The 23229-nt window shown below is 43.0% G+C and overlaps 1 protein-coding gene across 5 annotated transcripts; it reads left to right on the forward strand.

The window, feature by feature from the left end:
- Positions 1 to 110: 110 nt before the first annotated feature.
- On the forward strand, positions 111 to 23229 carry mbd1a (methyl-CpG binding domain protein 1a). 5 transcript variants are annotated; one of them, XM_035522069.1, is made up of 16 exons: positions 111 to 182; positions 3862 to 4214; positions 4551 to 4688; positions 4866 to 4980; positions 5566 to 6137; positions 6453 to 6526; positions 6667 to 6707; positions 15041 to 15091; positions 15192 to 15233; positions 15772 to 15834; positions 16119 to 16289; positions 16935 to 17216; positions 17467 to 17550; positions 19355 to 19426; positions 19534 to 19833; positions 19965 to 23229. In XM_035522069.1, the coding sequence occupies exons 2-16, from the start codon at positions 3985 to 3987 to the stop codon at positions 20433 to 20435; spliced, it is 2706 nt and encodes a 901-aa protein (XP_035377962.1). In that variant the 5' UTR covers positions 111 to 182; positions 3862 to 3984; the 3' UTR covers positions 20436 to 23229. The 5 variants fall into 5 exon arrangements, with proteins under 5 accessions (XP_035377962.1, XP_035377961.1, XP_035377964.1 ...); XM_035522068.1 differs by having other exon boundaries at positions 117 to 182; positions 3859 to 4214; XM_035522071.1 differs by having other exon boundaries at positions 117 to 182; positions 3859 to 4214; positions 15775 to 15834.

Below are 23229 nucleotides of genomic sequence, written 5' to 3' on the forward strand. Positions count from 1 at the left end.
TACCAGCTATCAGCTGAGGCAGTTACGTTTCTTATATATTGTAAATTGGCCTAAATGTTGCTATTCAACTTCCTACGACGCTCGTGCTTGCACATGCTCAGTAGAACGCGAAAAGTGTCGCTAAGCGAAGGCGCGACGAGACGCGGAGGAACGGCGAAAACGACGGCACGAGGCATGATCGGGTAAGCGTGCTTTCTCGTCATTTTCAGCGAATCTTTCTCAGCATCAAAACATTTTGTTGCACGGTTTGTTTTTTCAAAAGTGCAAATGCACGTGCATATGCAACGAAAAACAAAAACAAAACTCCAGCGAGGATGATCGCAGGGAACGAAAACGGACGCGTTTTTCCTCGCGAGCGTTTGCTGTTGTTCGCAGACCGCGTCGAACGACTTGACGCTATTTCAGAGGGAAATAGTGGCGAGAGTTACGAGCGGTGGGGGAGGTTCAGCACGGATGGGGGCAGCCCGAACACAAGCGGATCAAAGCCAAGCAGAAGAGGCTTTTGTGCCCAACTTTGCACACTGCCCGTATCGAAGAATCTGAGCTTTTACTCCTAAGAGTCATTTGCTGCACATCTTTGCAAATGCAGTGTGCGCGCGTGGTGATGCCAGACTTTGTTGTTGTTGTTGTTGTTGTTGTTGTTGTTTTATTGTTTTACCAAGAACATTTCCCACCCCGTGTTTTTACTTTTTAGGCCTTTGTTAGCAAATCGGCACAATATTTCAGCGTTGAGCTAGACGGCAGTTCGTAAGAAGCAGTTTTGGTCTGTTTGTTTTTTTCCCGTTATTTTTGTGTCAGCTTCCAGTTTAGTATTACTTTGTTGTGAAGATGCAGTAAAAAGGTAGCTAAGGACCCTGATCGTCTTTTGGCGGACATGCACCAATGCTTAAAGTTTATGACTCTTCAAGTCACCCCTTGCTTAGCAAATCAACTAGTTAGCTAGCGTTAGCTAGGTGCCTGTTCACAAGTCATCGCATTTCTAGGCACAATTATGTTTTCCAAAGCAAACGCTAGAAATGGCAATTAATGTGTGTGACCAGACGTTACCATAATGACATCTGTGAAACTCGCAGCACAATGTGGTGGATCGTGTGTTTTGCTGTCTAGTGTATGGAAGAGATTGCACGTTGCTCAGAGGAGTATTTGTTGCTTTAACGGGCCCGGGTGAGGTCTTGATTTGTACCTCACTCTCGGGGGTATGACATGCAGAACATACATTTATTACCCTACAGTTGTACTAATCATTTGTAATAAAAACAAATAACTCTTAATCTCGTTGGTAAACGCAATACTTAAATTTGCATTATGCGCTAGGCAATTTATTCTTTACCCGTATAACCTTCGCGTTACCAAGTATATAACTGTCAACAATACGTGAATTCAATGAGACATGCAGAATCTCTAGAAAGAGGTAAAACTACTTAAAGAGGTGAACGTGATAGCTACAACTATGGCCTTTGCTCCTCTGAAAAACAGCTTGCAGGCACAGATAGTCTCACAGGCAGACCAAAATAATAATCAGACTTCAACAATGATTACAATATGTAAAAATAAGATTTCAGGAACATTCAAAATAGTGGGAAAAGCTCTGCAAAGGCACTGTCAGGAAGTCGAGGTTTAAGCAGGGATTTGAGAAATAAATTACTTTATTACTTCTAGTTGCCTTTGCAGTTGTCATAGACAGAGAGAGAATGGGGTTTGGTAAACAGTTTCCTTGAGTGGTGATACAGTGGGCAATATGTTTAGAAAAAGATAATTTAAATGCATTTTATGTTAAAGCAGACTGTCACTTATAAATAAAATGTCTTGATGTCTGCTGGGTAAATTGTGATTTTGAGGAGGACTTGTCACACCACATGTAAGGCTGAAATGTATCACATTTCTCTTGAAATGTTTCAGGGGATAATGGCCTTTTTAACTTCACAGTCATCATGTAACTGCCTGCGTGGCTTAACACTCACCAGACAGGAAGTACCTGCCAATGTTGTCACCACTGCAGAAAACAGAAAAGTATCTTTGGTCTGAAGTCAGTGTGTCACTCCATACCATCAGCATTATTGTTCCTTGGATAACTTAATATTTAGTTTCTTGACCATAAACCCATCAGGCACCTAAATTCTATAGCCCATACGTTATCATGCTCAATTTGTGTTAGACATCCTCTAGTCCTCAGTAGTGAGTTTTAAGTACTGTTTTTGGTGGTCCTCTCTTATAGCAGTGCATATGTAAAAACAAACAAACAATGGCAAAACCACTGTGTCTGATAAACATGTACCATCTTAACACCCAAATGTCAGCCACATGCATGTAGGTGTTTGTATCATGTGTTGAGAATTCTTAGTCTTGGTCTGGGATGTACTGGTTCTCTTAAGAACTTCATAAAACATGGTAGCATGGTTTTACTTCTGGTTATTAGCATTTGAGTCTACAATCCTGAAATCCAGAGGTTGATGCATACTGGTCTATTTACAGTCTTAATATCTAGTTCTAGTAGCCCCTTTCTCATATGTTCTAGCCTTGTTGTTTAGTTAGTGAACAGCAGGTCGTGAGTTCTAATCCCACTGTAAGTACAAATGTACTCGCATTGCAAGGAGACTAAAGCAGTTGTGTGCCACATGATTACAGTTTGCAAAAAGGGTTCGTCATTCCACAGTAAACATTTTGTCACCCTAAATATAACTGATATGAATAAAGAATGAATAACATACTTTGCTTGTCACTATTTGGCTTATAGAAATGTTAGACCAATATCCTGTTAGCCTGCATAAGCATATTCTTGATTAAGGTCTGCTGTAGTCTAGCTGGGCTTTTGGCCTTTTTACGCCAGTTGTTCTGCTTAATGTTCACATTTGAACAATTAGAAATGTTGTACTCAAGCACAGATGCAAGCTATGCCGTGATGCTAATTTTGCATGCTACTCCTCATTGGGTGACCATTCATTCGTTTACTGATTAGGCTAGTTTTTACTTTTTAGGCTATGTTTCCCCCCACGTTAATAGGGTATGTGTATATGTAATTTATCTGTTCTGTGGTTCACATGCAGGAATGCACAGTCCTCTATCACTGTTTTTAATTAATCGAATCTTTTTCCCATGTTTGGCTGCCTCGGTGCATTGCTGTAGTTATGGCGCTGCATTGCAGATATCGAGATGGAGCCGTTTCTATTGGTCTCCCCACCCATCTCTGCTCAGCTTGCTGGAATACCGTTACTATGGCAACCACTCGGTTTTATTGCCCCTCCCCCCTCCTGCGTCTAAATAGTCTCCATCACGTTCTACTCGAGCGTGCTGTGCTAGCTGGTCATCGAAATGGACCTCTTGAAAAAAATTTAAGTTTTAAAAACTGCCAATCACTTCCTATCTTAGATTGAACAATAGATTTAAACAATTATATTTGATGGGAAATGTATAAGATTATTTTTGGAAATGTTATGTATTGGTGTTTTGTAGTTATCGTTTCTTTAAATAATTTTAAAAATGGAATACTAACAGCTTAATTTCTCCAATTATTCAAATGATTCTGATGAATTGGCAATTATATTATTGCTAGCTGGTAAAGGTCCTCATGGCTTATTTATTTATATTAGATCAATCCAGGCCTTGTGTGCAATAGTGGATTAATGGTTGTTACACTGATTACTAACCAGCAGAAGTCCTCTGATCTTTGCAACTGCATTAATAATTTAAATGTCCCAACAAATGTCATACCATTTAATGAAACACATTTATATTTTCTCAATGCATTTTATCAAGTTTAATATTTTTTTTAAAAATAATAAAGGAATATATCTTAGTTTGGAAAAGATCGGGTGGCAGTCTACTCAGACCCGCTTCATGGGACTTGTTGATTTTTCTCAGCAGTTTGAAATGAACGGTGCACCAGCGCTTCTCATGGTGTAAAAGCCCCTGCGGCTCAAAGCATGTGAACCCCTCCTGTGTTCCATGCCCCTCGGATGAATCCAGATCCTCTGGCTTTTGATAGTAATGGGAGATATGGCGGAGGACTCAAAGGGGCGGAGTGTGGGAGAGCAAGACGAGGCTACGCCCGTGCTACAGGGTGACGTGCTCCCAAACACGGCAGACGCCGCTGCTCTGGATGAGCCGCCGCGCAATTGGCTGGAACCATTGGAGGAAGACTATGAGGAGGAGGGCGAGGAAGGTGTGGAGAGTGACCGGAGCAGTGAACGAAGTGGCAGAAGGACTCATGATTCATTGTATGTATTTTGACTTTTTATGTGCATTTATACTTTTCATTGTATACACACACTTCATATACAGGCAGAATGTGTGTCTGGCTTGGGAAATTCGTAAGATGTCAGGGACATTGTAATGGTTCCTTATGTTCTGTAAAAAGAGGCATTGGCAGTAGGAATTGTTGTTTATGTGCCAAGAAGCCATTTCTTCCTTATTTTTAAAGCTAACTCCACTCTTGAACCAGGCCAGACCTTTTCCTCTTCTACTGGACGCAGTTCAGATCCGCACGCCAGCGGGCGCTCTCGCGGGGTGTCCAGCCTCAGCTTGACTGTCCTGTGTTACTTGTGTCTTGACAGGCGGCGGCGAAGGCAGCAGCATGAGGACTGGGAACGGAACTGGTTGGACTGCCCGGATCTGGGTCAAGGCTGGAAGCGGAAGGAGGTCTTTCGGCGCTCCGGCTCCACCATGGGCAAAATAGACACATACTACAAGAGGTAGAACAAACCCTTTCTGGTTCCCGAAGCATCAAGCAGGCCGGTGCTTAGTTGGTGCAGGCACTGCATGCACAGCAAACACCAATTCCCGTAATTAGTTTGAAGTTATTCTGACGTTTCTACTGTAGTGCTCTTGTTCCTTTACCGAAGTATCTCATCTCTCCTGAACTTTTGCAGTCCAAAGGGACACCGTTTCAGGAGTAAGATTGAACTTGCCAAACATGTGATGATCGATCTGACTCACTTTGACTACAGACAAGGAACGTTTGTGGATAGCGTTGTCACAACAAAGGTATAATTTGGGTTTTTTGTTTGTTTTGTTCGTTTGTTTGTTTGTTTTTTACCAGGAATACAATTTGACCAATTTATAAAATAAACATCATTGTATTTTTAAACTGTATGTTATCAAAGTTCTTATATGCTGTCCATGTTTCATTAATAAAATAGAGAGAACTGTCAAATCTGCAATGTGCCCCTTCAGGGCCTGTGGAAGCAGGCAGGCTTCTTCTGCAGTAGTTGACCTGCATACATGTTAAATTTGAAATTCTTGTAAGTATTTCATATTTCTCAGTGAACAATTTGAGCTAAAAATAGGTATTATCCAATAGTTCTTCTTTTGTTGACATTTATGCTGAGTTCTCTAGGTAACTGCGAAATCTTTTTGCAAGCGACTTCTGAGATTTTATTTTCTTCTTCCTCCTCCTCCTCCTCCTCCTCCAGATCTTAATTGAGCCATTAATAGAAACTAGTACAGAAGCTTATGCATACTTCTATGTTTCAGGTTTAGGTCCAGACTAGGCCCAAGTCCAGGGAATATGCTTGTGTGTTTTGCTCTGTGTGTAATGGTTGTGCATTCTTTTGTCCTGTGTTTCTCCAGCGCCGGAGGACTGATGCCCCTGAAGATGGGGCACGTTCCAGCCTCTCGTCCTCCAGAACTGCCACACCAGACCCGGACACGACCCGCACCCCTGACCGGTTAACCCCCACCCCCCCAGCAGCGCCTTGCAACAAGGTGTCGACCCCCCAGAGGCCCCAGCTCACCCCGAACCTACCGGTGGCTGCTGAAGCTTCTCTTCCCCCAAACCAGTCTTTCGGAAGCCCTCCAGAACTCACCCGCGTTTCGCTGGCCAGCCCCCAAAGTGCTGACGCACAGCAAGCCAGCCGCTCGCCCTCTCTACGGCTGGGCAGCTTCTCGCCCCAAGCTCTCAGCCTCGTTACCACTTCTGGAAAAGGGGAGATCACATCGCTGCCTCAGTCCTGGCTCCAGTCATCCTTGACCCCTGTCAGCCCCCTCCGGACACCAGACAGTGAAACACCCATACACCTGTTTGGCCAGAGTGAAGGAAAACACTCCCCAAACTTCCCTCTGCCCCCAAGAACCCAGCTAGCTCTGGACCCTGAAACAACAATCAACAGAGAAATCCAGCACCATGACCTTCCCCCTCTCGAGTGAGTAACACCCAAAGCACACTGACCACAGCAAACAGTGCCATTCTAAGGCTGGCAAAGGAACTAGTGTGAATGGGGAAGAGCATTCTAGAAACCTCCCAATATATAGTATAGACTAAACTGTAAGGTATTCATTTACAAACCTCTGATGCCTTTCATGAACGTCTTTCATTTAACAAGTGTAATAAATGTTCTTGGTTTCATCTTGAAACCACTTCAATAGACCAGTCTGCATTATTTCAGTATTCAATTTAAACTCAGGTTTTGAATGAAATTTCTGTAAAATTTTGGGATTTTTTTTTTTTTTTCTTCCAGTGGTTGTGCAAACTGTGGTTGTGAGTATCCAGGAATGGGAAACGGGCAAGATTTGCTATGTCCCAAGTGCAGACGTATGTTAATGTTACTTACCTTATATTATGCTATTATGCATTGATTTTCTTATTTTTACAGATGGACATTTATAAAGTATTCAGACTTGGATGTAAAGTTTGACTATTCCCCCCCTTTCCCCCACCCCCCTCCCCCCCAGCAGAAAAAAAGAGGCCTTCTCCTCATATTGTGTTCCGGAAGGTGAGTGCTTTGATTTCTGTTTTTACTCCCTTTTCTGTCCACTGTTTCTGTCCTATTTTAGACTCCTTTCAGCTCATTTAAACCCTGTTATGTAAAGCCGAGAGCCCGACTGAGCTGAGGCTGGTGTAGCTGCTTTTCGCTGTGTCGGCACACAGGCCACCCTGCCCTTCTGCTGTCCTTGGTTCTGTGCTGCTCTCTGCTCCACTTTGCCGTACTTTTGCCGTACATACTTACTGCACCCTTAGCCACTCGGGACAGGTGTGACTCCGTTTTTTTTTTTTCATGCACTAGGGCTGTAGAGATTTGTGAGCCGAGGCTGTTATCCAAAGGATTGAGGGTAAACTGAAGTTGCTTGACTGTCCATGTATTGTTTTGATGCAGCACTGCACAACTTGGTACAGATGAAGGAAGTTAACATATTGGCAGTGCACCCGTAGAAATGGTTTATTTTAGCTTTAGGGCACCCATTCAAAAGCCTTCATTCTAGAGTTCTTCTTCTTGAGACATCATTCTAACACACCAATATGATATCTTGTGTGCTGTAGTATGGGAGAGGTTGGAGTGATTGTGATGTGATCACCTTTTTGTCTCTGAGAGGTTTCTGAGTTAAAGTGGTTATTATGGGGTTTCCCCTTGGACTCTTCTCAGTTGATTATTTCTACAGCTGAAAGACTGCACTTAAGGAACTCACTCAGTGAGCTATGTAGCCTAAAGCCACTAGCTATAGTTTAAAATATTGTGGAAATTAGTTCTCTGTATGTTCTCCCACTTCTCAATTTTCAACTTTACTGAGTTAAAACCTTAGGGTAATTCTGGATAACCGTCATTCTTTTCTCATATTACTAAATTGACTCAGTTTGTGCAGATTTCTGCTGAACAACATCTGGAAAAGGTCTTCCCCTTTGTGCAGTTAGACCCCTGAAACTCATCCAGAATCCAGCTGCATGGCTTGTGTTCAGTCTCCTGAAGTTCTCATGTCAGTCCCATGATGTGTTCCTCCACTGGCTGCCTGTATGGCTCACATCAAATTTAGTAGACTGACATTTGCCCACAAAGCCAAAACTGGCAAAGCTCCCGCATACCTAAAAACACTAATCAAACCCTGTTCTCCAACACACTTTACTTGAACCACCTGCCCTCAGGATACAAAGAAGTCATGAATCAAACGTTTTCTCTGGGGAAGAGTGGAATCAACTTCCCCTGGATATCTGGACAGCTGAGATAATGGCTGGGTTCAAATGAAGACTGAAGACTCAACTCTTCACTGACTCACTAATCACATAAAAATGCAAATGTGCACAAACCCCCTCCCCCACCTTTTTAACTGTATTCTTTCCCACTCTAGCCAGGGCTTTAGGCTAATGGTATTCTTGACATTGACCTATTTATGCTCTCATGAGGATGTGTGTTTGATGGAGACTACAAAGTTCTTCTGTAAGTCACTCTGGTTAAGGTCCCCTGCCAAATGGGGCATAGGCTGTGCAGCCTACTTCTTGAACTGCTGCATCTATGCTTAGACATTTAAATGTAAATGTAAAACCCTAACATCATTTAATTTTAGACTATGTTTTATTAGAGTTGTGACTTTAGAGGCATTTATCTGGGTTTGCTTCCTTTGATTTCTGGGCCAGAAAAAAACAAGAATTTAAGCACTGTTTTTAAATTGTACTTAAACAAACAAACTACTGCTTTGAAATTAAGGTTGAAATATTTTGTGTGTGCGCATGCATGTCTGCATCTTATCTAAATTCATGATGTCTGGTTGGTTCACCACTACTTGCAATCTACCTGGATCTGGGGGCCTCACAGGATCTTGGTCTTGCTGTTCTTCACCAGTCTCTGCCTTTTGGTTGTGTCTCTCAGTGTGTGTTCCCTGCCAGCAACTTGCATCCGGTTACTGTGCACTGGATTGTCTCTGAGGTTCCTTCGCTAAGGTTGCATCTTGGGTTTGGTGTGATGTACACCTTCTTTGGTTGACTTGGTGCTAGATGTTGTGCTCTGATTAGTACCTCTGTGCTGTCCTTCAGTGCTGCATTTTCCAGCAATTGGTAGGATTGTCCCATGTCAGCCATCTCTGTCTGTGGTACATACATTCTATGGAGCGGCTCATCTTGCCATGTCACCTCCTATGCTTTCATGGTAACCATGTCTCCCATCTGTCTGAGGCGCTCCATCAGCTCACCCTTGGGAGACCATTGCTTGGGTATATTCATCTATATTTTGTGTCTCATTCTGGACATTGGATTTTAGACTTTGTGAGCCCCTTCTCCCTGGCATACATGGATCTTGGATGGAGTGCGCCATTCATTGTGTGGAGTTTTCTGGTCTTGATGTCAGCAGCTTCCAACTCTACTCTTAGTTACCTTATGTTGCTTGCTGGGTTTCAAATGTCTGGCAGGGCATTCATGTTTGACTTATCATATTATTCCCATTCAACTAGCTACTGAGGACCAGCTTTAACCTATGGATGTACTTGGATGCTGCTGTCCTCATTTTTAAAGCAAGATTCCAGTGTGACTGGAGAATATCCAGGTGCTTGTAGATGTTTTCCAGGTCTGTTTACAGCCTTGTTGTAGTTCAATTCCCTCTATCAGAAAATAGAAAACCAAAAGACCCAAGGTGGAGTTAGTACCACCACTCCCAAGGTTATTGAGCCGGTGCTTTATCAGCCTGCCACAAAAGTACTCGATGAAAAGAACTGTGAAGGGGGAAATGGGTAGACCTGCTCAAAACGGTAGAGCAAAAGGAAAACTAAAGTAGAAGAAAAAATTGGCTTTCCCAACTAAAAGGGAGAGCAGAATAAGGAAAGGGATGAAGCAAAAGGAGAGAGCCAGGGGGGCCCTAGAGAGGGCTTGAAGGAACTCAAGGGGCGTTAAGATGAAATTCAAGACTTATAGGAGAAACTTGAGGGGTGAGATCATGGAAAAATGACCCAAGAGGAAGCTCTTGAGGTCCTTACAAAAATTACCAGCCTTGTCTTTTCCCTTATCCATGGGTGGGCTTCTACACTGGCATTCCTGAATACCCTTTGCATTCTGACCATTATGCCTCGAATGCAGTAGCTGTTGTATTTGGGTAGAGATGTTTTCCCTTTATTTCTTCCACTGAAGAAGTTCCAGTTATGATGCAACATGTCATTTTGATGGTGTTTGAGTTTGATAAGTAGGGCCTTCTTTGTGTAGGACATACGTGTGCAAGGTGTGTGCAAGGTCTGCACCATATGAAGAATGTGAAATAACATTGTTCAACACTACGATTATATGACTTGCAACACATTTACATTTATGGCATATAGCTGATGCTTTTATCCAAAGCAACTTACAGTTATGACTGAGTACAACTTGAGTAATTGAGGGTTAAGGGCCTTGCTCAGGGGCCCAACAGTGGAAACTTGGCAGTGCTGGGGTTTTTACCAGCAACCTTCTGATTCCAAGTCAAGTACCTTAACTACTGCGCTATAAACAAAATGTGTATGTCTTTTTGCTTTAACAGGTACGCTGCTAATATACTCACTGAACAAACTGAATAAAGAAATTTAAAAAATCTATTTCAAATTTGTCTTGAAATTAAATAAAAATGGTGTGGAAGACAACTTGGCAGTTTGAGGGTAGCTACCGTAAAAAGTTCTTATTCATCACATCTTTTGCAGTGTTGATTATGCTTGTTCATATTACGATGACGACGAAAATAAAATTTATCGGTCAGGACTTGTGCGTACCTGGATTGGTAGCACTCAAAGGCTGTCTTAAAAACATAATTGAGACTAATATCTGGTTAACACCAACAGCACTGTCTTGATAAATTATGGTAGAATCCAATGCTAACTAGCAAGCTAATATAGGCAGTGACCGATGAGCTCTTACAAATGTATTTAAAAGTAATATTGGACAACGAAAACACTCAACTATACACAGCAGCAAATTATGAGCCAAATTAATTTATGAGCCAAGTGTTTATAGGTTTAGAATTTAACTATCAAGAAGTTTGTAGTGGGCAACGCAGCATATCGTTGTAAAATGCTAACACCATCACATCCACACAATGCATTAGAAGTGACAATAAGCTTCTTGCAAAAAAAAAAAAACATACACACAGCTGTGGAAAAAAAAGAAGAGACCACTCCCAATTTTTTCCTGAAGCAGCATCTCCACATGTACAGCAGCCACTCCATTCAAGTGTTTGTTGAATTCCTTCACAGATACACCTCATTCTGCTTAATGAGATGCTGAATAGGTGATCACCTTAACAAAATCCTATTCTAACAAGCAACAGAATAAAAACTACTGCTGCTATCATCACTCTTGTTATAGAACCAACTGGATGGGAAAAGCCGCGCTAGGACTACCCAAAAAGTAAGTGTAGTCAAAATACAGCTACAGACCATGCCAAAAGAGTTGAAAAGAAAAGGTTCAATTGTAGCTTTACTGGCAGAGGAATATAGTGAACGTCAGGTTTCTTCCATTTTGAAAATGACAAAAACTGCAGTTCATAACAAGGTAAAGCAGAAAACACCTGGGACAACAACAGCTACAGTCTGGCAGAGGTCGAAAAACAACTCTCTGCTGACCGCGATGATCGCCACCTCATTCGAATGTCACTTAACAACCGTAAGATGATGTCAATTGACCTACCAAAAGAATGGCATGCAGCAGCTGGGGTGAGTTGCACAGTGAGGACGGTTTGAAACAGGCTTCTGGAGGCAGAGCTGAAGTCGTGCAAAGCTAGAAAAAAAAGCCCTTCATTAATGAGAAGCAAAGAAGAGCCAGACTGAAGTTTGGGAAAGACCATAAGGATTGGACCGCAGAGGACTTAAGTAAGGTCATCTTCTCTAATGAGTGCAATTTTCAGATTTGTCCAACAGCTGGCTGGGTAATGGTTTGATGGAGACCTGAAGAGGCCTACAAGCCAGAGTTTCTCACACCCACTGTGAAATTTGGTGCAGGATCAGAGATGATCTGTGGGTGTTTCAGCAAGGCCGGACTTGGGCAGATTTGTCTTTGTGAAGGACACATGAATGAGCCACTTACAAAACTGTGCTGAAAGAAAACTTGCTTCCTTCTGCTCTGACAATGTTCCCCAACTCTGATGATTGTTTTATTCAACAGGACAATGCTCCATGTCACACAGCCAGGTCAATCAAACTGTGTATGAAGGACCACAAGATCAAGACCCCATCATGGCCAGCCCAATCACCAGACCTGAACCCCATTGAAAACCTTTGGAATGTGATCAAGAGGAAGATGGATGGTCACAAGCCATCAAACAAAGCCGAGCTCCTGGAATTTCTGTGCCAGGAGTGGCGTAAAGTTACTCAACAGCAATGTGAAAGACTGGTGGAAAGCATGCCAAGACGCATGAAAGCTGTGATTAAAAACCAGGGTTATTCCACCAAATACTCATCTCTTGACTTTGATTTTTTGACTCATCCTAAGTTTAAATATTAGTACTGTGTTGTTTATAAATGAATATGAGCTTGTTTTCTTTGCATTATTTGTCTGAAATTTCTGTAACTTTTTGTCATTTTAACCATTAGTCATTTTCATAAAAAACATGCTCTAAAATACAATATTTTTAATCTGGAATTTGGAAGAAATGTTTCCAGTAGTTTATAGAATAAAACAAAACTGCTCAGCCTGGTCAAACACTTGCCCATCGATTGTAAAACTAGAGAAACTGATCATTTTGTAGTGGTCTCTTATTTTTTTTCTGGACCTGTATACAATGTTGTTTTTTTGTTGTTTTGTTTTGTTTTTGTTTTTTTTTTACCAAGGGAGCGCCATGTATTAGAGGCAACCATAAATCTTAGAGGCAACCATAAATCTTAGAGGCAACCATAAATCTTAGAGGCAACCATAAATCTTAGAGGCATGCTTTGTGTTCAGAGGCAGGAATGGACAGTGGATCCAAAGAGTAAAAAATAAGCATTTTGGTGTTCACCTACTTAACCGCTAGAAGTGGAGTTTCTTGAATCTTGACTCATTGTACCTTTTTAAAGCAGTCTGCTTCAGGTGGGCCATGAGTTACACATTCTTCACATTTTCCAGTTTTTGATGATTCATCAGATTGGGGGGACATGGACAGTCCATGCATGAAACAAATATCATCTTTATAATAGACCAACAGAGGGATTTTGTATTAACAAGAAGTTTATTCTTACATTGCCCTTTTTTACTCTGTCAGAATAATAATGGAGAATACAGTTCCTATAGGGCCAGGTAAAAACCGGAGACTTGTGGGCATACATTCCTGACTTGCCCACCTTAGGTGTAACGGATTTCTCTCCTGGAGAGAGTAGATAAAACAAACAAGCTGTTGTTATTATTTCTGAGAAGAACGTAAAAGACATGTTTTCGGTCGGCTTTCCATGGATGGGCTTGGCTGATCATGGAGTTGTAGGTCCTAGTCACCAGGGATTTCATGGTGTTTAGTAGTGAACTTAAAGGTTGATGCTCCTCAGTATTGCCAAGTCTGCCGAACCACCACATTTTTGTCATTCTTACTGATGTTTTTGCGTTCTCCTTGTCACACAGGAATGACGCAGGACATTTTGCAAATTGATCAATAATTACCAAAATTAATTTGAATGGCCAGCGCATTGGCAAGTGTGTGAAATCCATTTGCAAAGACTGAAAAGTCTCAGGATGTGGGTCTGTGTCATGTTTAGCTGTTTTTACTGCCATATTATTTTGTGTGCAAATTAAACACATCTAGGACCAGATTCGATGTTTCTCGTATGTGTATAATGCAAAAACACCTTTCAGTGTTCTCTATATACCCCCACTTTTTGCACCATGAGACAGACCGTGAAAATGATGCGTGAGATTTAGGCAGAGCAAGTCAGCCTTGTGGACATCTGATCAACGTGTCTGTGCCTTTATTACAGTGCTGTGATTCAAAAAATGTCTTATCCTTGCCTCACGGAGACAATTGCATTTTGGAGCATGAGCCATCATCAAAGACATATGATCCATGCTCCGAGCGGATACTAAATCATGCCTAGGGTTTAATGGGCAAGTTACTAGTGGATGGCAGAATGTTTTCATAGCTGTCCTGTGTTGTGTGGCTGATGTATTTAACATTGTGGTGACCTAATGACTAGTATGCCGTGTGAAATGATGCAAAAGCACTGTTTTCTCAGTGTTCTGTACCAAAACAGCAGCATCAGTCGCTGCGTATAAACACACAGGAAGGCCTTGTGCCGCATTATCTAAAGTTTTCGATAGGAGCGCCACAGGTCTGTAACCTCCACCTTGCTCCTCCGCCAAAACCGCCACCACGGCCCTGTCATGCCCGCATGCGTAGACGTGAACGGGCAGGCTGTAATTGGGCAAGCCTAATGCAGGAGCAGAACAGAAAGGAGATTTCAGGGCAGAGAAAGCTGACATCAGCTCGGATGTCACTTCAGTCTGCTCAGGAGGTCATTTCTGCATACTGAGCATTAGAATTCTCTACAATGCAACTCCCTTTTCTTTAAACAGTCTATCCTTGAAACAGTAGTGCTATAACTTTATTCGATCTCATGCCATGCTGTCCTATGTTGTTTACCTTTTAGATAGGTGCAAGGCTATATCAAATGGTCTGGCGTTGGTGATAGATGGCCATCTCATTCTAGACACCGCATATCATATCATGTCTGAACATCATGTTTGAACATGTTGCACCTGTTATGTTATTAACACATTTCTGCTTATTGATCTGCTTTGCCATCTATATATTTTCATGTATCTCTGAATAAAGTGTGCGTGCTTCTCGGCATCTCTGACTCTGTGTGCCTCATTCTGAGAAACATGCCCCAGGGCCCCGAGAAAGAGCGGACAGACGGTGGGACCAGAGGGACAGAGTTAAGGAAAATAGGAAAACTGATCCTTAAACAGAGCATAGGGACTTATGAGCAGGTAGACACCCAAAGAGCTTTTTTTTGATGAGGGACATTTAAAAATTGTAATAATATCCGCACAGTCGCTATGCATGCACTTCTGTGAGGACGGAAACCCAGGTATTTCACATTAGTTTGGCAGTATTGCAGCTTGTCCAGTAAGGGCTTGCATGAGGCTAGGCGAGGCAGCAGGGTCAGTGAGCCCCGCTCACTGGTGTCATGGTCAAGAGCCAAGAGGAGCAGGCATCTGCATAGAGGGTTAGGTTAGCAAGGGAATCGCAAACGGTGATTGCAAAGTGTGTAAACGCAAAAATGGGCTGTGTGTGTGTATAGGGATGGCGTACCTGGATGGTACAGGAGGGCGTTTGGTTGTGTGTAAGGAAAAGAAGTGGTATGGGGAAGGGGAAACTAGTGACTATGATTTGATTAAAAAAAAAATATGTGTATGTCTTTTTAGGTGGGGCAAGATAAATGGGTTCTTGGGAAAACAAGAATGGAGGACCCCCTGGTAATGTATTTTCTGAAATGTCATTCTGACTCTTTTTTTTTTTTTTTTTTTTTTAAAGACACATTGATAAACAAATGGTTGACAGAACTCTGTTTTTCAGAAAAAGAAGATATCTCCCCTAGGGAAAAAACACCATTCTTCCGTGAGTATAAAAGAAAAGAATTAATTTAGTTACAGACTCATGTACTTGTAGTATAAGTAAATGCTAAAACAAATTATTATGAAATATTATTAAAATATATGCTCAATACTGTCTTTTATGTCATCATCATCATCACTATACATTTGTGTGTCATAGCCAGAAACTGTGTGTTTATTATCCCAAAGAAACCTTTATGAAAGGATATAGGATGGAAAGACTGCTCATTATTGTGCCTGTTTTATTGTTATGCATGTCCTCTAGAAGTCTCTCAGAATGATGTCCAAGCAGTTCACATTTAAGGCATTTAAGAAAGTGAGACTGGGATGTGAAATACTGCTCTAGGCCCACTTAAACACTTTAAGTATAGTTGACATGAAATAGGTGGCTTCCTAAGCCAAGTTAATTGGCATGTCAGTGTGAGCGGACCACAAACAATCTACAGCAGCGGTCATGATGTCATATTGGCAGTATTTTAATGTGTGATGTGTGCAATTCAAATTAAGGTAATAAACATTATGTTTGCTCTGTTTTGGTAAAGCAGGCAGTGCCGCAGGACAGCGACCACGATGACTATGCGCCAGACGCCGGCGATGATGACGAGGTGAATCAAATATTGCAGTAGACTTTCACCAGATCTCTTGTCTTTTTCTATTGGTTTTCATGGCTGTGTCAATTACCAGTATGTTTGGTTTTGATAACAGGAAATGATTCCTGGCTTTTAATCTTTGGCCCATACCATGAAAATGTCAAAATTTTGCAAAGTGTATTACAACACTGTTTACTATTATAATTTACTATTTAAAAAAAAGACCCACACCACACACCGTGGAGAAACGTTCCCCCCCCCCCCTCACACCTTTTCTCTTTCTACCTCCCTGCGGCTAGTCGGGACCAAAGAGGCGAAACAGGCGGATGTGTGGTCAGTGCAAGGCCTGTCTGCAGGATAACGACTGTGGCGAGTGCGACTTCTGCATGGACAAGCCCAAATTTGGCGGCCGCAACAAGAAGCGTCAGAAGTGTCGTATGCGCCAATGCCAGTTCCAGTCTCGGCATCAGGTACACCTCGTCTCGTGCCCGGCTGCGCAAGTTCGAGCACGTCTCCAGAATGCAACCTGGTCCTCATCTTCTGGCTTAAGGAATCATTGGGTGAAATTATTTCAGATCCTTGTCAGGATTCAAACTCCTGATGGCTGGACTTGTAGAGACTTGACGTGTATGAAGTAATCTGAGAATTGTCACTGCCTTCAAGTGTGATAAAGTTGTGTTCATAAAATGCTAGTGATATCTCAGTATAGCAAGCCACGACTTAAGGGTCCCATGAGAGGTTGTGTGGAATAAATGGGGAAGACAGGGGTTATCTGTTCGTTATTTGGTTCGTTATACAGACCAGGACAAAAAGAGCTTAGACAAAGGAAAAATACTGATAATTCAGTTAAAGGAAGGATAAAATGCACTGACTCAAATATTCAGTGTGTAATTCAGGCATATAAAAATGTAATTAATAAGAGACTAAAATGTATAATAAGGCACTAAATGCATTTTATTGAGTCATGAGGAGAAATTCAACTGCAGTGCTCAGCATATATTTTACACAGAGTGCATATGTAATAAACTGACCCCCATACACACTGACATCCACACAGTGCAAAAGAGTGCTTGTTTGAGTCCTCACCTAGGGTATCCTTCTCCCTCACGCGTTAGAACAGACACGGCCGGCAGGTTACACTCGCGGACACGGTTAAGGACTCACCTCGGATATTCCGGAAACGTGGGAGGCCCCCTGGAAAGCGTGCAATCAAGTGGCGTTCATGGGACGGTGACTTCACGGACGATGAAGATGACGATGAGGATGAAGACATGCACCAGAGGACAGGTGAACCGCAGAGTTCAGTCAGGAAGTGGAGGTACAGCTTCGGCCACGAGGACAATGAAGAGATGGTGGAGCCTGAGATTGAGGATGAAGGACCAGGTGACCTAGAGCAGGTGATGAGCCCTTCTGTTTGTGAAATGAAATGTCAAAAGAGGAGTGATATTAAAAAAAGGGAATTAGGAGTGCATTTTTGTCCTTGTGATTTGTATTTGATTATTGGATTTCCAAAAAGATTCTCTCGTTCTCACCCTCTCGCTCTTCTTCACCCTCTCGTTCTTTTTCTCTCTCTCTCTTTCTGTATGCAAGTTTAGATGGTTTAGGCTGTTGTAGGTTATGCTGACTACCCCATTCCTCTTCCCACAGGCCTTTATGGTGTGTGAGGATGGGAGCAAGGGATTTTTTGAGTCAGAGGGACTCTACTCTAACAGCTACTCTCTCAGTGCTCAGGTTGGACTCCTGCAAGCTCCATACAAAAAAAAACAAAAAAAAACAAACCACTATGTACGATATCACTTAAATGTCAAAAGATTCAAAATTGTATCATCTCACAATAATTGCATTACTTCTAAGTTGACTTTTAAGGCATTTTCTCTTATGAACAGTCAAATACTTTAATAAGACTATATTCAAAATACAGGCACCAAAAACACAGGCAACAAAATGATCAACTCATCATGGGTGAACACACCTATGATCATTGACGCACAAAATTTAGTTCACCTGTAATTAACAATTAGCCTAATTCCATGGACGTTGGACTGACTTTTTTGCATTGAATTACAATTATAACCTGTGGATGGCGTTAGTGCAGGAAATGGGCGGGGCTGCAGTGTCTTACACGCTGCAGTAACTGTACATTTTAAAAATGTACATTTTTTAAAACAAATTGCGTGTAGAACTGGTTTAAACAGGGCTGTAGGAATCTGTGGAAAACATTGTTAAATGACACTTTCCCTCCACCCGGAAGCCCAGTCAAGCAGCAATGCCGAGCGAAAGTGAGGAAAACACTTTTTTTTGTTTCCACCAAAACTCCAAAAATGAATGGTATTAATATTGTGAGTATAGTGAGTGGCCTCGACGGAGTGGTTTTAAAAAGTAAACGACGACTTCACGCACTTTATATTAACTTACAGCAGAACTTCAGTCTGTTCCATGATCGCGCATTTATGGTCATCTACGGAGAGAAGCCTTCTCGAAACAGTATTTGTAAGAACCAAAACTCGTCATTTGAAGTTTAAGAAATAAGGTATACAACACTGTGGTAGTTTTCATTACTACTTTCGCTAAAATACAAATAGCGGCGAACGTGCTCCTTCCAAAGATTCGACACCTTTGCGTAAGCTAAGCGCATCCTGGAACCATGCAACATATTATCACGTTGAACAAAATTTAAATAAACACGTCAAATTTCATATATCCCCCATTCAACACACCTTTCCGCGCATCTGATGGGCTGTGTCCGAGGGGAAAGAAAACTTTGTTTGCTGTTCGCTGCTAAAGAGCACTAAAGAATCCGGATGAAGCTCTGGAGCGCGTTCTCTGGTCACATGAGACCGAGCTAAATTGGTTCGTCTCCGGTGGGGTCTGGCATGCTCGGCGCGGATTTGGCACGGACTTCCTCAATGAATGCGTAGTCCCCAAAGTGAAGCGCAGAGATCGGAGTGTGATTATGGGACCGCGCGAGTGCGAAACGTGTTGAGATGACCGAGCATGTTGCTCAGCTGGAGTCCAATAGGAACATTTTGGGGCTGTTTTAAACAGATAGGTAGACTAATACAAGCTGTCCAGCAAAGAGCTTGGACTCTGAAGAATGGAAGAGCATCTCTCCAGAAATGTGTGCAACACTGCTGTCCTCCATGCTGAGAAGGACCGAGCCTGTCATCAAAAATAAGGGTGGACATGCAAAGTGTTGGAAAAATAAAAGGTTTGAGTCTCATTAATGAAAGGTGGACTGACTGTTTTTTGCATTGAATTACTTTTTTTTTTTCCCCTATATTTTTAATATTTCAATTCCCAACTGTTTTTGATAGGAACAAATACTCTGCCCTTCAACTTGTAATGCAGTTACTATAAGGTGATAGAATTTAACAATAACAACTCATTCATTTAACACAAGTGATAGGTATGTACAATTTACAGCTGTGCTATGTTTGTTTGCAGTGCTGATTGAAGCTGGAGAACCGTAAAGTGTTTATTCTGTAAGCTGTGATATTTGTCTGTAAACTGTGTTGCTATGTGTTATCTGATGTAGAATGGTGCTGTGACTGTGTTGGAGACCATCGGAGACCAGAACGGCATGGTGCTCTCTCAGCCAAGACCCCAGGTCAGTTCCTTCACCTCACATCACAGCACCAACCGTTTGTCAGCCACTCTGCAGTTTTTGAATGACACAGGCTTTAAACTTCAAACGTGTGTGTCTGTGTGATACAGGAACTGTTTTACACTATGGCGGGCCTGTCTGAGGGTTCTCAGGTGCTGGGCACTATAAGGCTAACCAGCAGCGGCTCACTGCAGCTCAGTGACGTGCCAGGTAGGGCGGGCCCCCGGCCGACCTCTGACGTCCTGAGCGCCAGCGGCCCCCTGCAGCTCAGCGAGGTGCTGAGCAGGAGCGGGCTGGAGCTGATCAGCATGGAGACGTCTGTACCACAGCTTCTCCCGGCCCGGGAGCAGGATCCAGGGCCGGCCCCGGAGCCCCGGCCTGACCCAGAGCCTCCGGAAACCATGCCTGTGGTGAGCTCCTTCTCTCTGAACCTGCTTGTGTCGGGTCTGATGTGAATGTTGTGAAAAGGGAGATTAAATGGCTGTTTCAGTTTTATTTTTGTACGTCCTAACTGCCCTTTTGGCTGTCGTCCTTCCTACAGATTGCGCAGACTTATAGCCTGGCGGACAGTGCAGAGAGCGAGTCTGCGCAGGACCAGGGTCTGCTGGACCTGCTCCGTGCCCTGCGCTCCACTGTGCTGCCTGCCCACTGGGTGGGCGTGATGGCCAAGGGCCCCCTCCTGCAGCTCTTCCAGTGCTCCAAAATCTCACCCATGGCCGACACGGTGCTCCAGATCGAGGCGGGCTTCTTCTACCAGATCAGCGTACAGAGCCAGCCGCTGCTTCCCACGCACGTCGTCTACGAGGGCCACCCGCCGCGCCTCACCACTGTTGAGCAGGTGGTAGCGCTGCTGCTCGACTTGGAAAGGATGGCCGTGTGTCAGGGCTGCCAGAGCTTCGAGTCGTGCCCGGCACGTGGGCCCGTGCTCTGCACACGCGCTGCCCTCTGTGCACTGCTCATCCCGCAGGACGACGAACACTGTGCGAAATGCCAGCCACCCACAGAGGACTGAGCCCATCCAGCGCAGCTGTTGCTGGCAGCCCCGTGCTGGCCGGCTACGGGTTGCATCCGAGTACAGGTTAGATCAGGATATAGGCAGATCCAACCTGCCAGCAGCGTACTTTAATAGTAGACCACTGCTTAATAGCTCACAATGAGAACATGTGAGCCAGCGCAGAGCCAAACGTCACAGACTCACAACACAGTGGCTGGCGGTTAAGTGTAAACTGAGCCAAAACTCCAGGTCGCAAAGATTTTATGAAGTTTTGTCCCCTTCTGAAACTTATCTCTCCTACCAGTAAGAGCTCCAGGGGGATAAATGTTCATTTCTCAATAGTCGAGCTCATAAGCCTTGAGTCCAGCGGCTTCCCCAGGAGCTTCCTGAGCAGTCATCAGATTTAGGGGTTTTTTTTAACTTATTTTCTTTTAACAGTGGGAGAAAAGGAGTGCATCCCCTCTTCAGTACAGTGAACTGTGTAGTGGTGCTGTCCAGATTTGGTTTGATGTACCTGTCTCTTCAGAAAAGCCTGGACCTGCTCCTGTGTCTCTGATGGTGCGTTCCCCTGTGTACGGAACTCTGCAGCAACACGCACCTTCGCCGGGCCCACGGATCTCCAGCAAGGACTGATCCCCCAGCCTTGTCGTACATTTCTCGTCTACGCCCCAACGGCTGCCTCTTCTTTTGTTCTTTCTCGTGTGCTCTCGGATGTGCAGAGAGAGCACTGGGATAGAACCCAACTACCTCTTGGCAGCTCTGTTGGACCCTCCTTCCCTTTCAACCGTTGATGACATCTGTCGTCATTCCTACTCTCCCGATCTCTTTGCTGCACATAAGCTTGTTTTTACAAGGGGCTTTTTAAAAATAGCAGGTCGTGTGTCTTGGATCGGTGCATTGATCTTATCAATTTAATGATCTACATTTTCCAGATTTGCTGTGGGATATTTGGAATACTGCTTTTCCATTCATGTGAGCTTTATTAGTAAAGGTATTTGAAAGCAAATTGCTATAATACAGAATCCAGGTTTGTATTACATTGCTCTCACCATTGCGAATAGGTTCCCATTACCATTACATTCTTTCCAGCCAGTATACATGAAACAAATGGCCTACTGTTATCTGTAGGAATTGACTAAGCATGCATACCTTACCATCTGTTCTCTTTTTAATGTTATGCTACCATAACCTCTTTGGTTTTGTCAGTGCTAGTTAGAACAGTCCAGCACAGCCTCTGTCCAGCAGGGAGTGCTATTAGTCTGAGCCTTACATGTTCAAAAAGCCCTGCTGAAGGTTGAAAATTGTCAAACTAGATTTATCAGTGCTTGGTGATGATTTTACACACAACTACACAGTTTTCAGGGACTACTGTGCTGCTCACTAGGGCATATTTTTCCCTCGGAAGACTGAGGTTCTATATGGTATCTTTAAAATCATTTACTTTGGCTCATATTGCAATGTAATGTAAATGTTTAGCTTCTTAATTCATAACACAAGGGCAATCACCTGTAGCTTACTGTTACTACTACAACTATCAAAAAAAGGCAGCTGGTTGGTGCAAAAATCTGGAAAGGATTTTTGCTTTATTAACCAGAACTATACAACTACAGTGTTTCACTAACAAGCACCTGATTTACTGTTATTCTAACTCAATTTGCTGTTACTCTAACTGTGTAGTTCAGGGATGGGGAGCCGCTGTGCAGGAGAGTCACACTACTGTGCAATTATGTCTAATCCCTGCTACTGCACACGTGCAGTTTGAATGTGCTTTTATGGTTTAATCCAGGTCATTGCATTATCTAGAAATGGAGTTCTCAGCCCCCAGCTGTCTGTTCTGTCCTCCACCTAATACACATGAAGTATACTGAGGCCAGCAAAGCTCTTGTCTTGCCAAGGTGTGTTGGTGTGTGTTGGCGTGTTGTAAGGTGGACCAGAGGAAATATTAGGCCTGTTTTGTGGGGGTTCCTGAAAATCTGATTCTGAACATGCGATCTCAGAGTAAGGCGCAGTAACTGGACAGTCACCCCGACTTGTAGATTTCATGCTTTATCAATACACAACCAAATTCAAATGATAAACTTGTGGCTAAGTCATTCGTGAATACAGTTAAATCAATGAGAGCAGGGGAAGCACTGAGCTGTGCCAGTGTGCTGTGAGAGGTGACTGTCTAAGGGCTAAGGTCTAATGTCAGGGTCCAGCATGGCAGTCAGAGGCCTCCCCTGATGAAATCTGCATAGTTTATAAATATTCCTGTCACATGACACAAGTCACAGCTGAAGCATCTTGCTTTCGGAAGGTCTGAAATGGCTTTCATTCATTCATGCTACAAGACTGTAGGTGTAAGTGTCTCACTGCTGCTGTTGAAGGCTTGTCTGAGGGATATGTTGGGTATGCCGGGCCTTAGATGGCCTTGGTTGGTCCTGGTGATGCCCATCTTTTAAACTGCTGCCCTGGTTTTATGGGCTTCAGTTGGGCATTTATGAATGGGGTGGGGTGGCTGTTGTCTGGGTTGAGTGTGTTGTCCATTTTTATTTAGATAATAAATAATAACTTGTTTCAAAACAAGTACGAATAAGATGTGTATCACAAAACGTGAAATTAATTTCTGAAATTATATATTCAGAAATTAATTTAAAAGTATGTAGAAAGGTGTTGAGGCATAAATGTTGTCATTTGGAAACACCTCTTTGTGAATGTCCCGTGGCTTGGTGTGTGTTACTTGTCACTCTACTGCCGCTGCCAAAGTTTTAGGAACATGGTATAAATTAATTTCTATGAAGGGTTGCAAAATGCATTAAATCATTTTGTTTAA

The sequence above is a fragment of the Electrophorus electricus genome, chromosome 23 (assembly GCF_013358815.1).
Source record: "Electrophorus electricus isolate fEleEle1 chromosome 23, fEleEle1.pri, whole genome shotgun sequence".
NCBI lineage: Eukaryota > Metazoa > Chordata > Actinopteri > Gymnotiformes > Gymnotidae > Electrophorus > Electrophorus electricus.

Excerpts from the sequence above, each read along its gene's own strand:
- mbd1a (XM_035522069.1), top strand. The coding sequence starts at position 3,985 with ATGGGAGATATGGCGGAGGACTCAAAGGGGCGGAGTGTGGGAGAGCAA. Across the intron at positions 4,215-4,550 it reads AGAAGGACTCATGATTCATT|GCGGCGGCGAAGGCAGCAGC; the intron begins GTATGTATTTTG and ends GTGTCTTGACAG. Across the intron at positions 16,290-16,934 it reads AGTTCCAGTCTCGGCATCAG|AACAGACACGGCCGGCAGGT; the intron begins GTACACCTCGTC and ends CTCACGCGTTAG.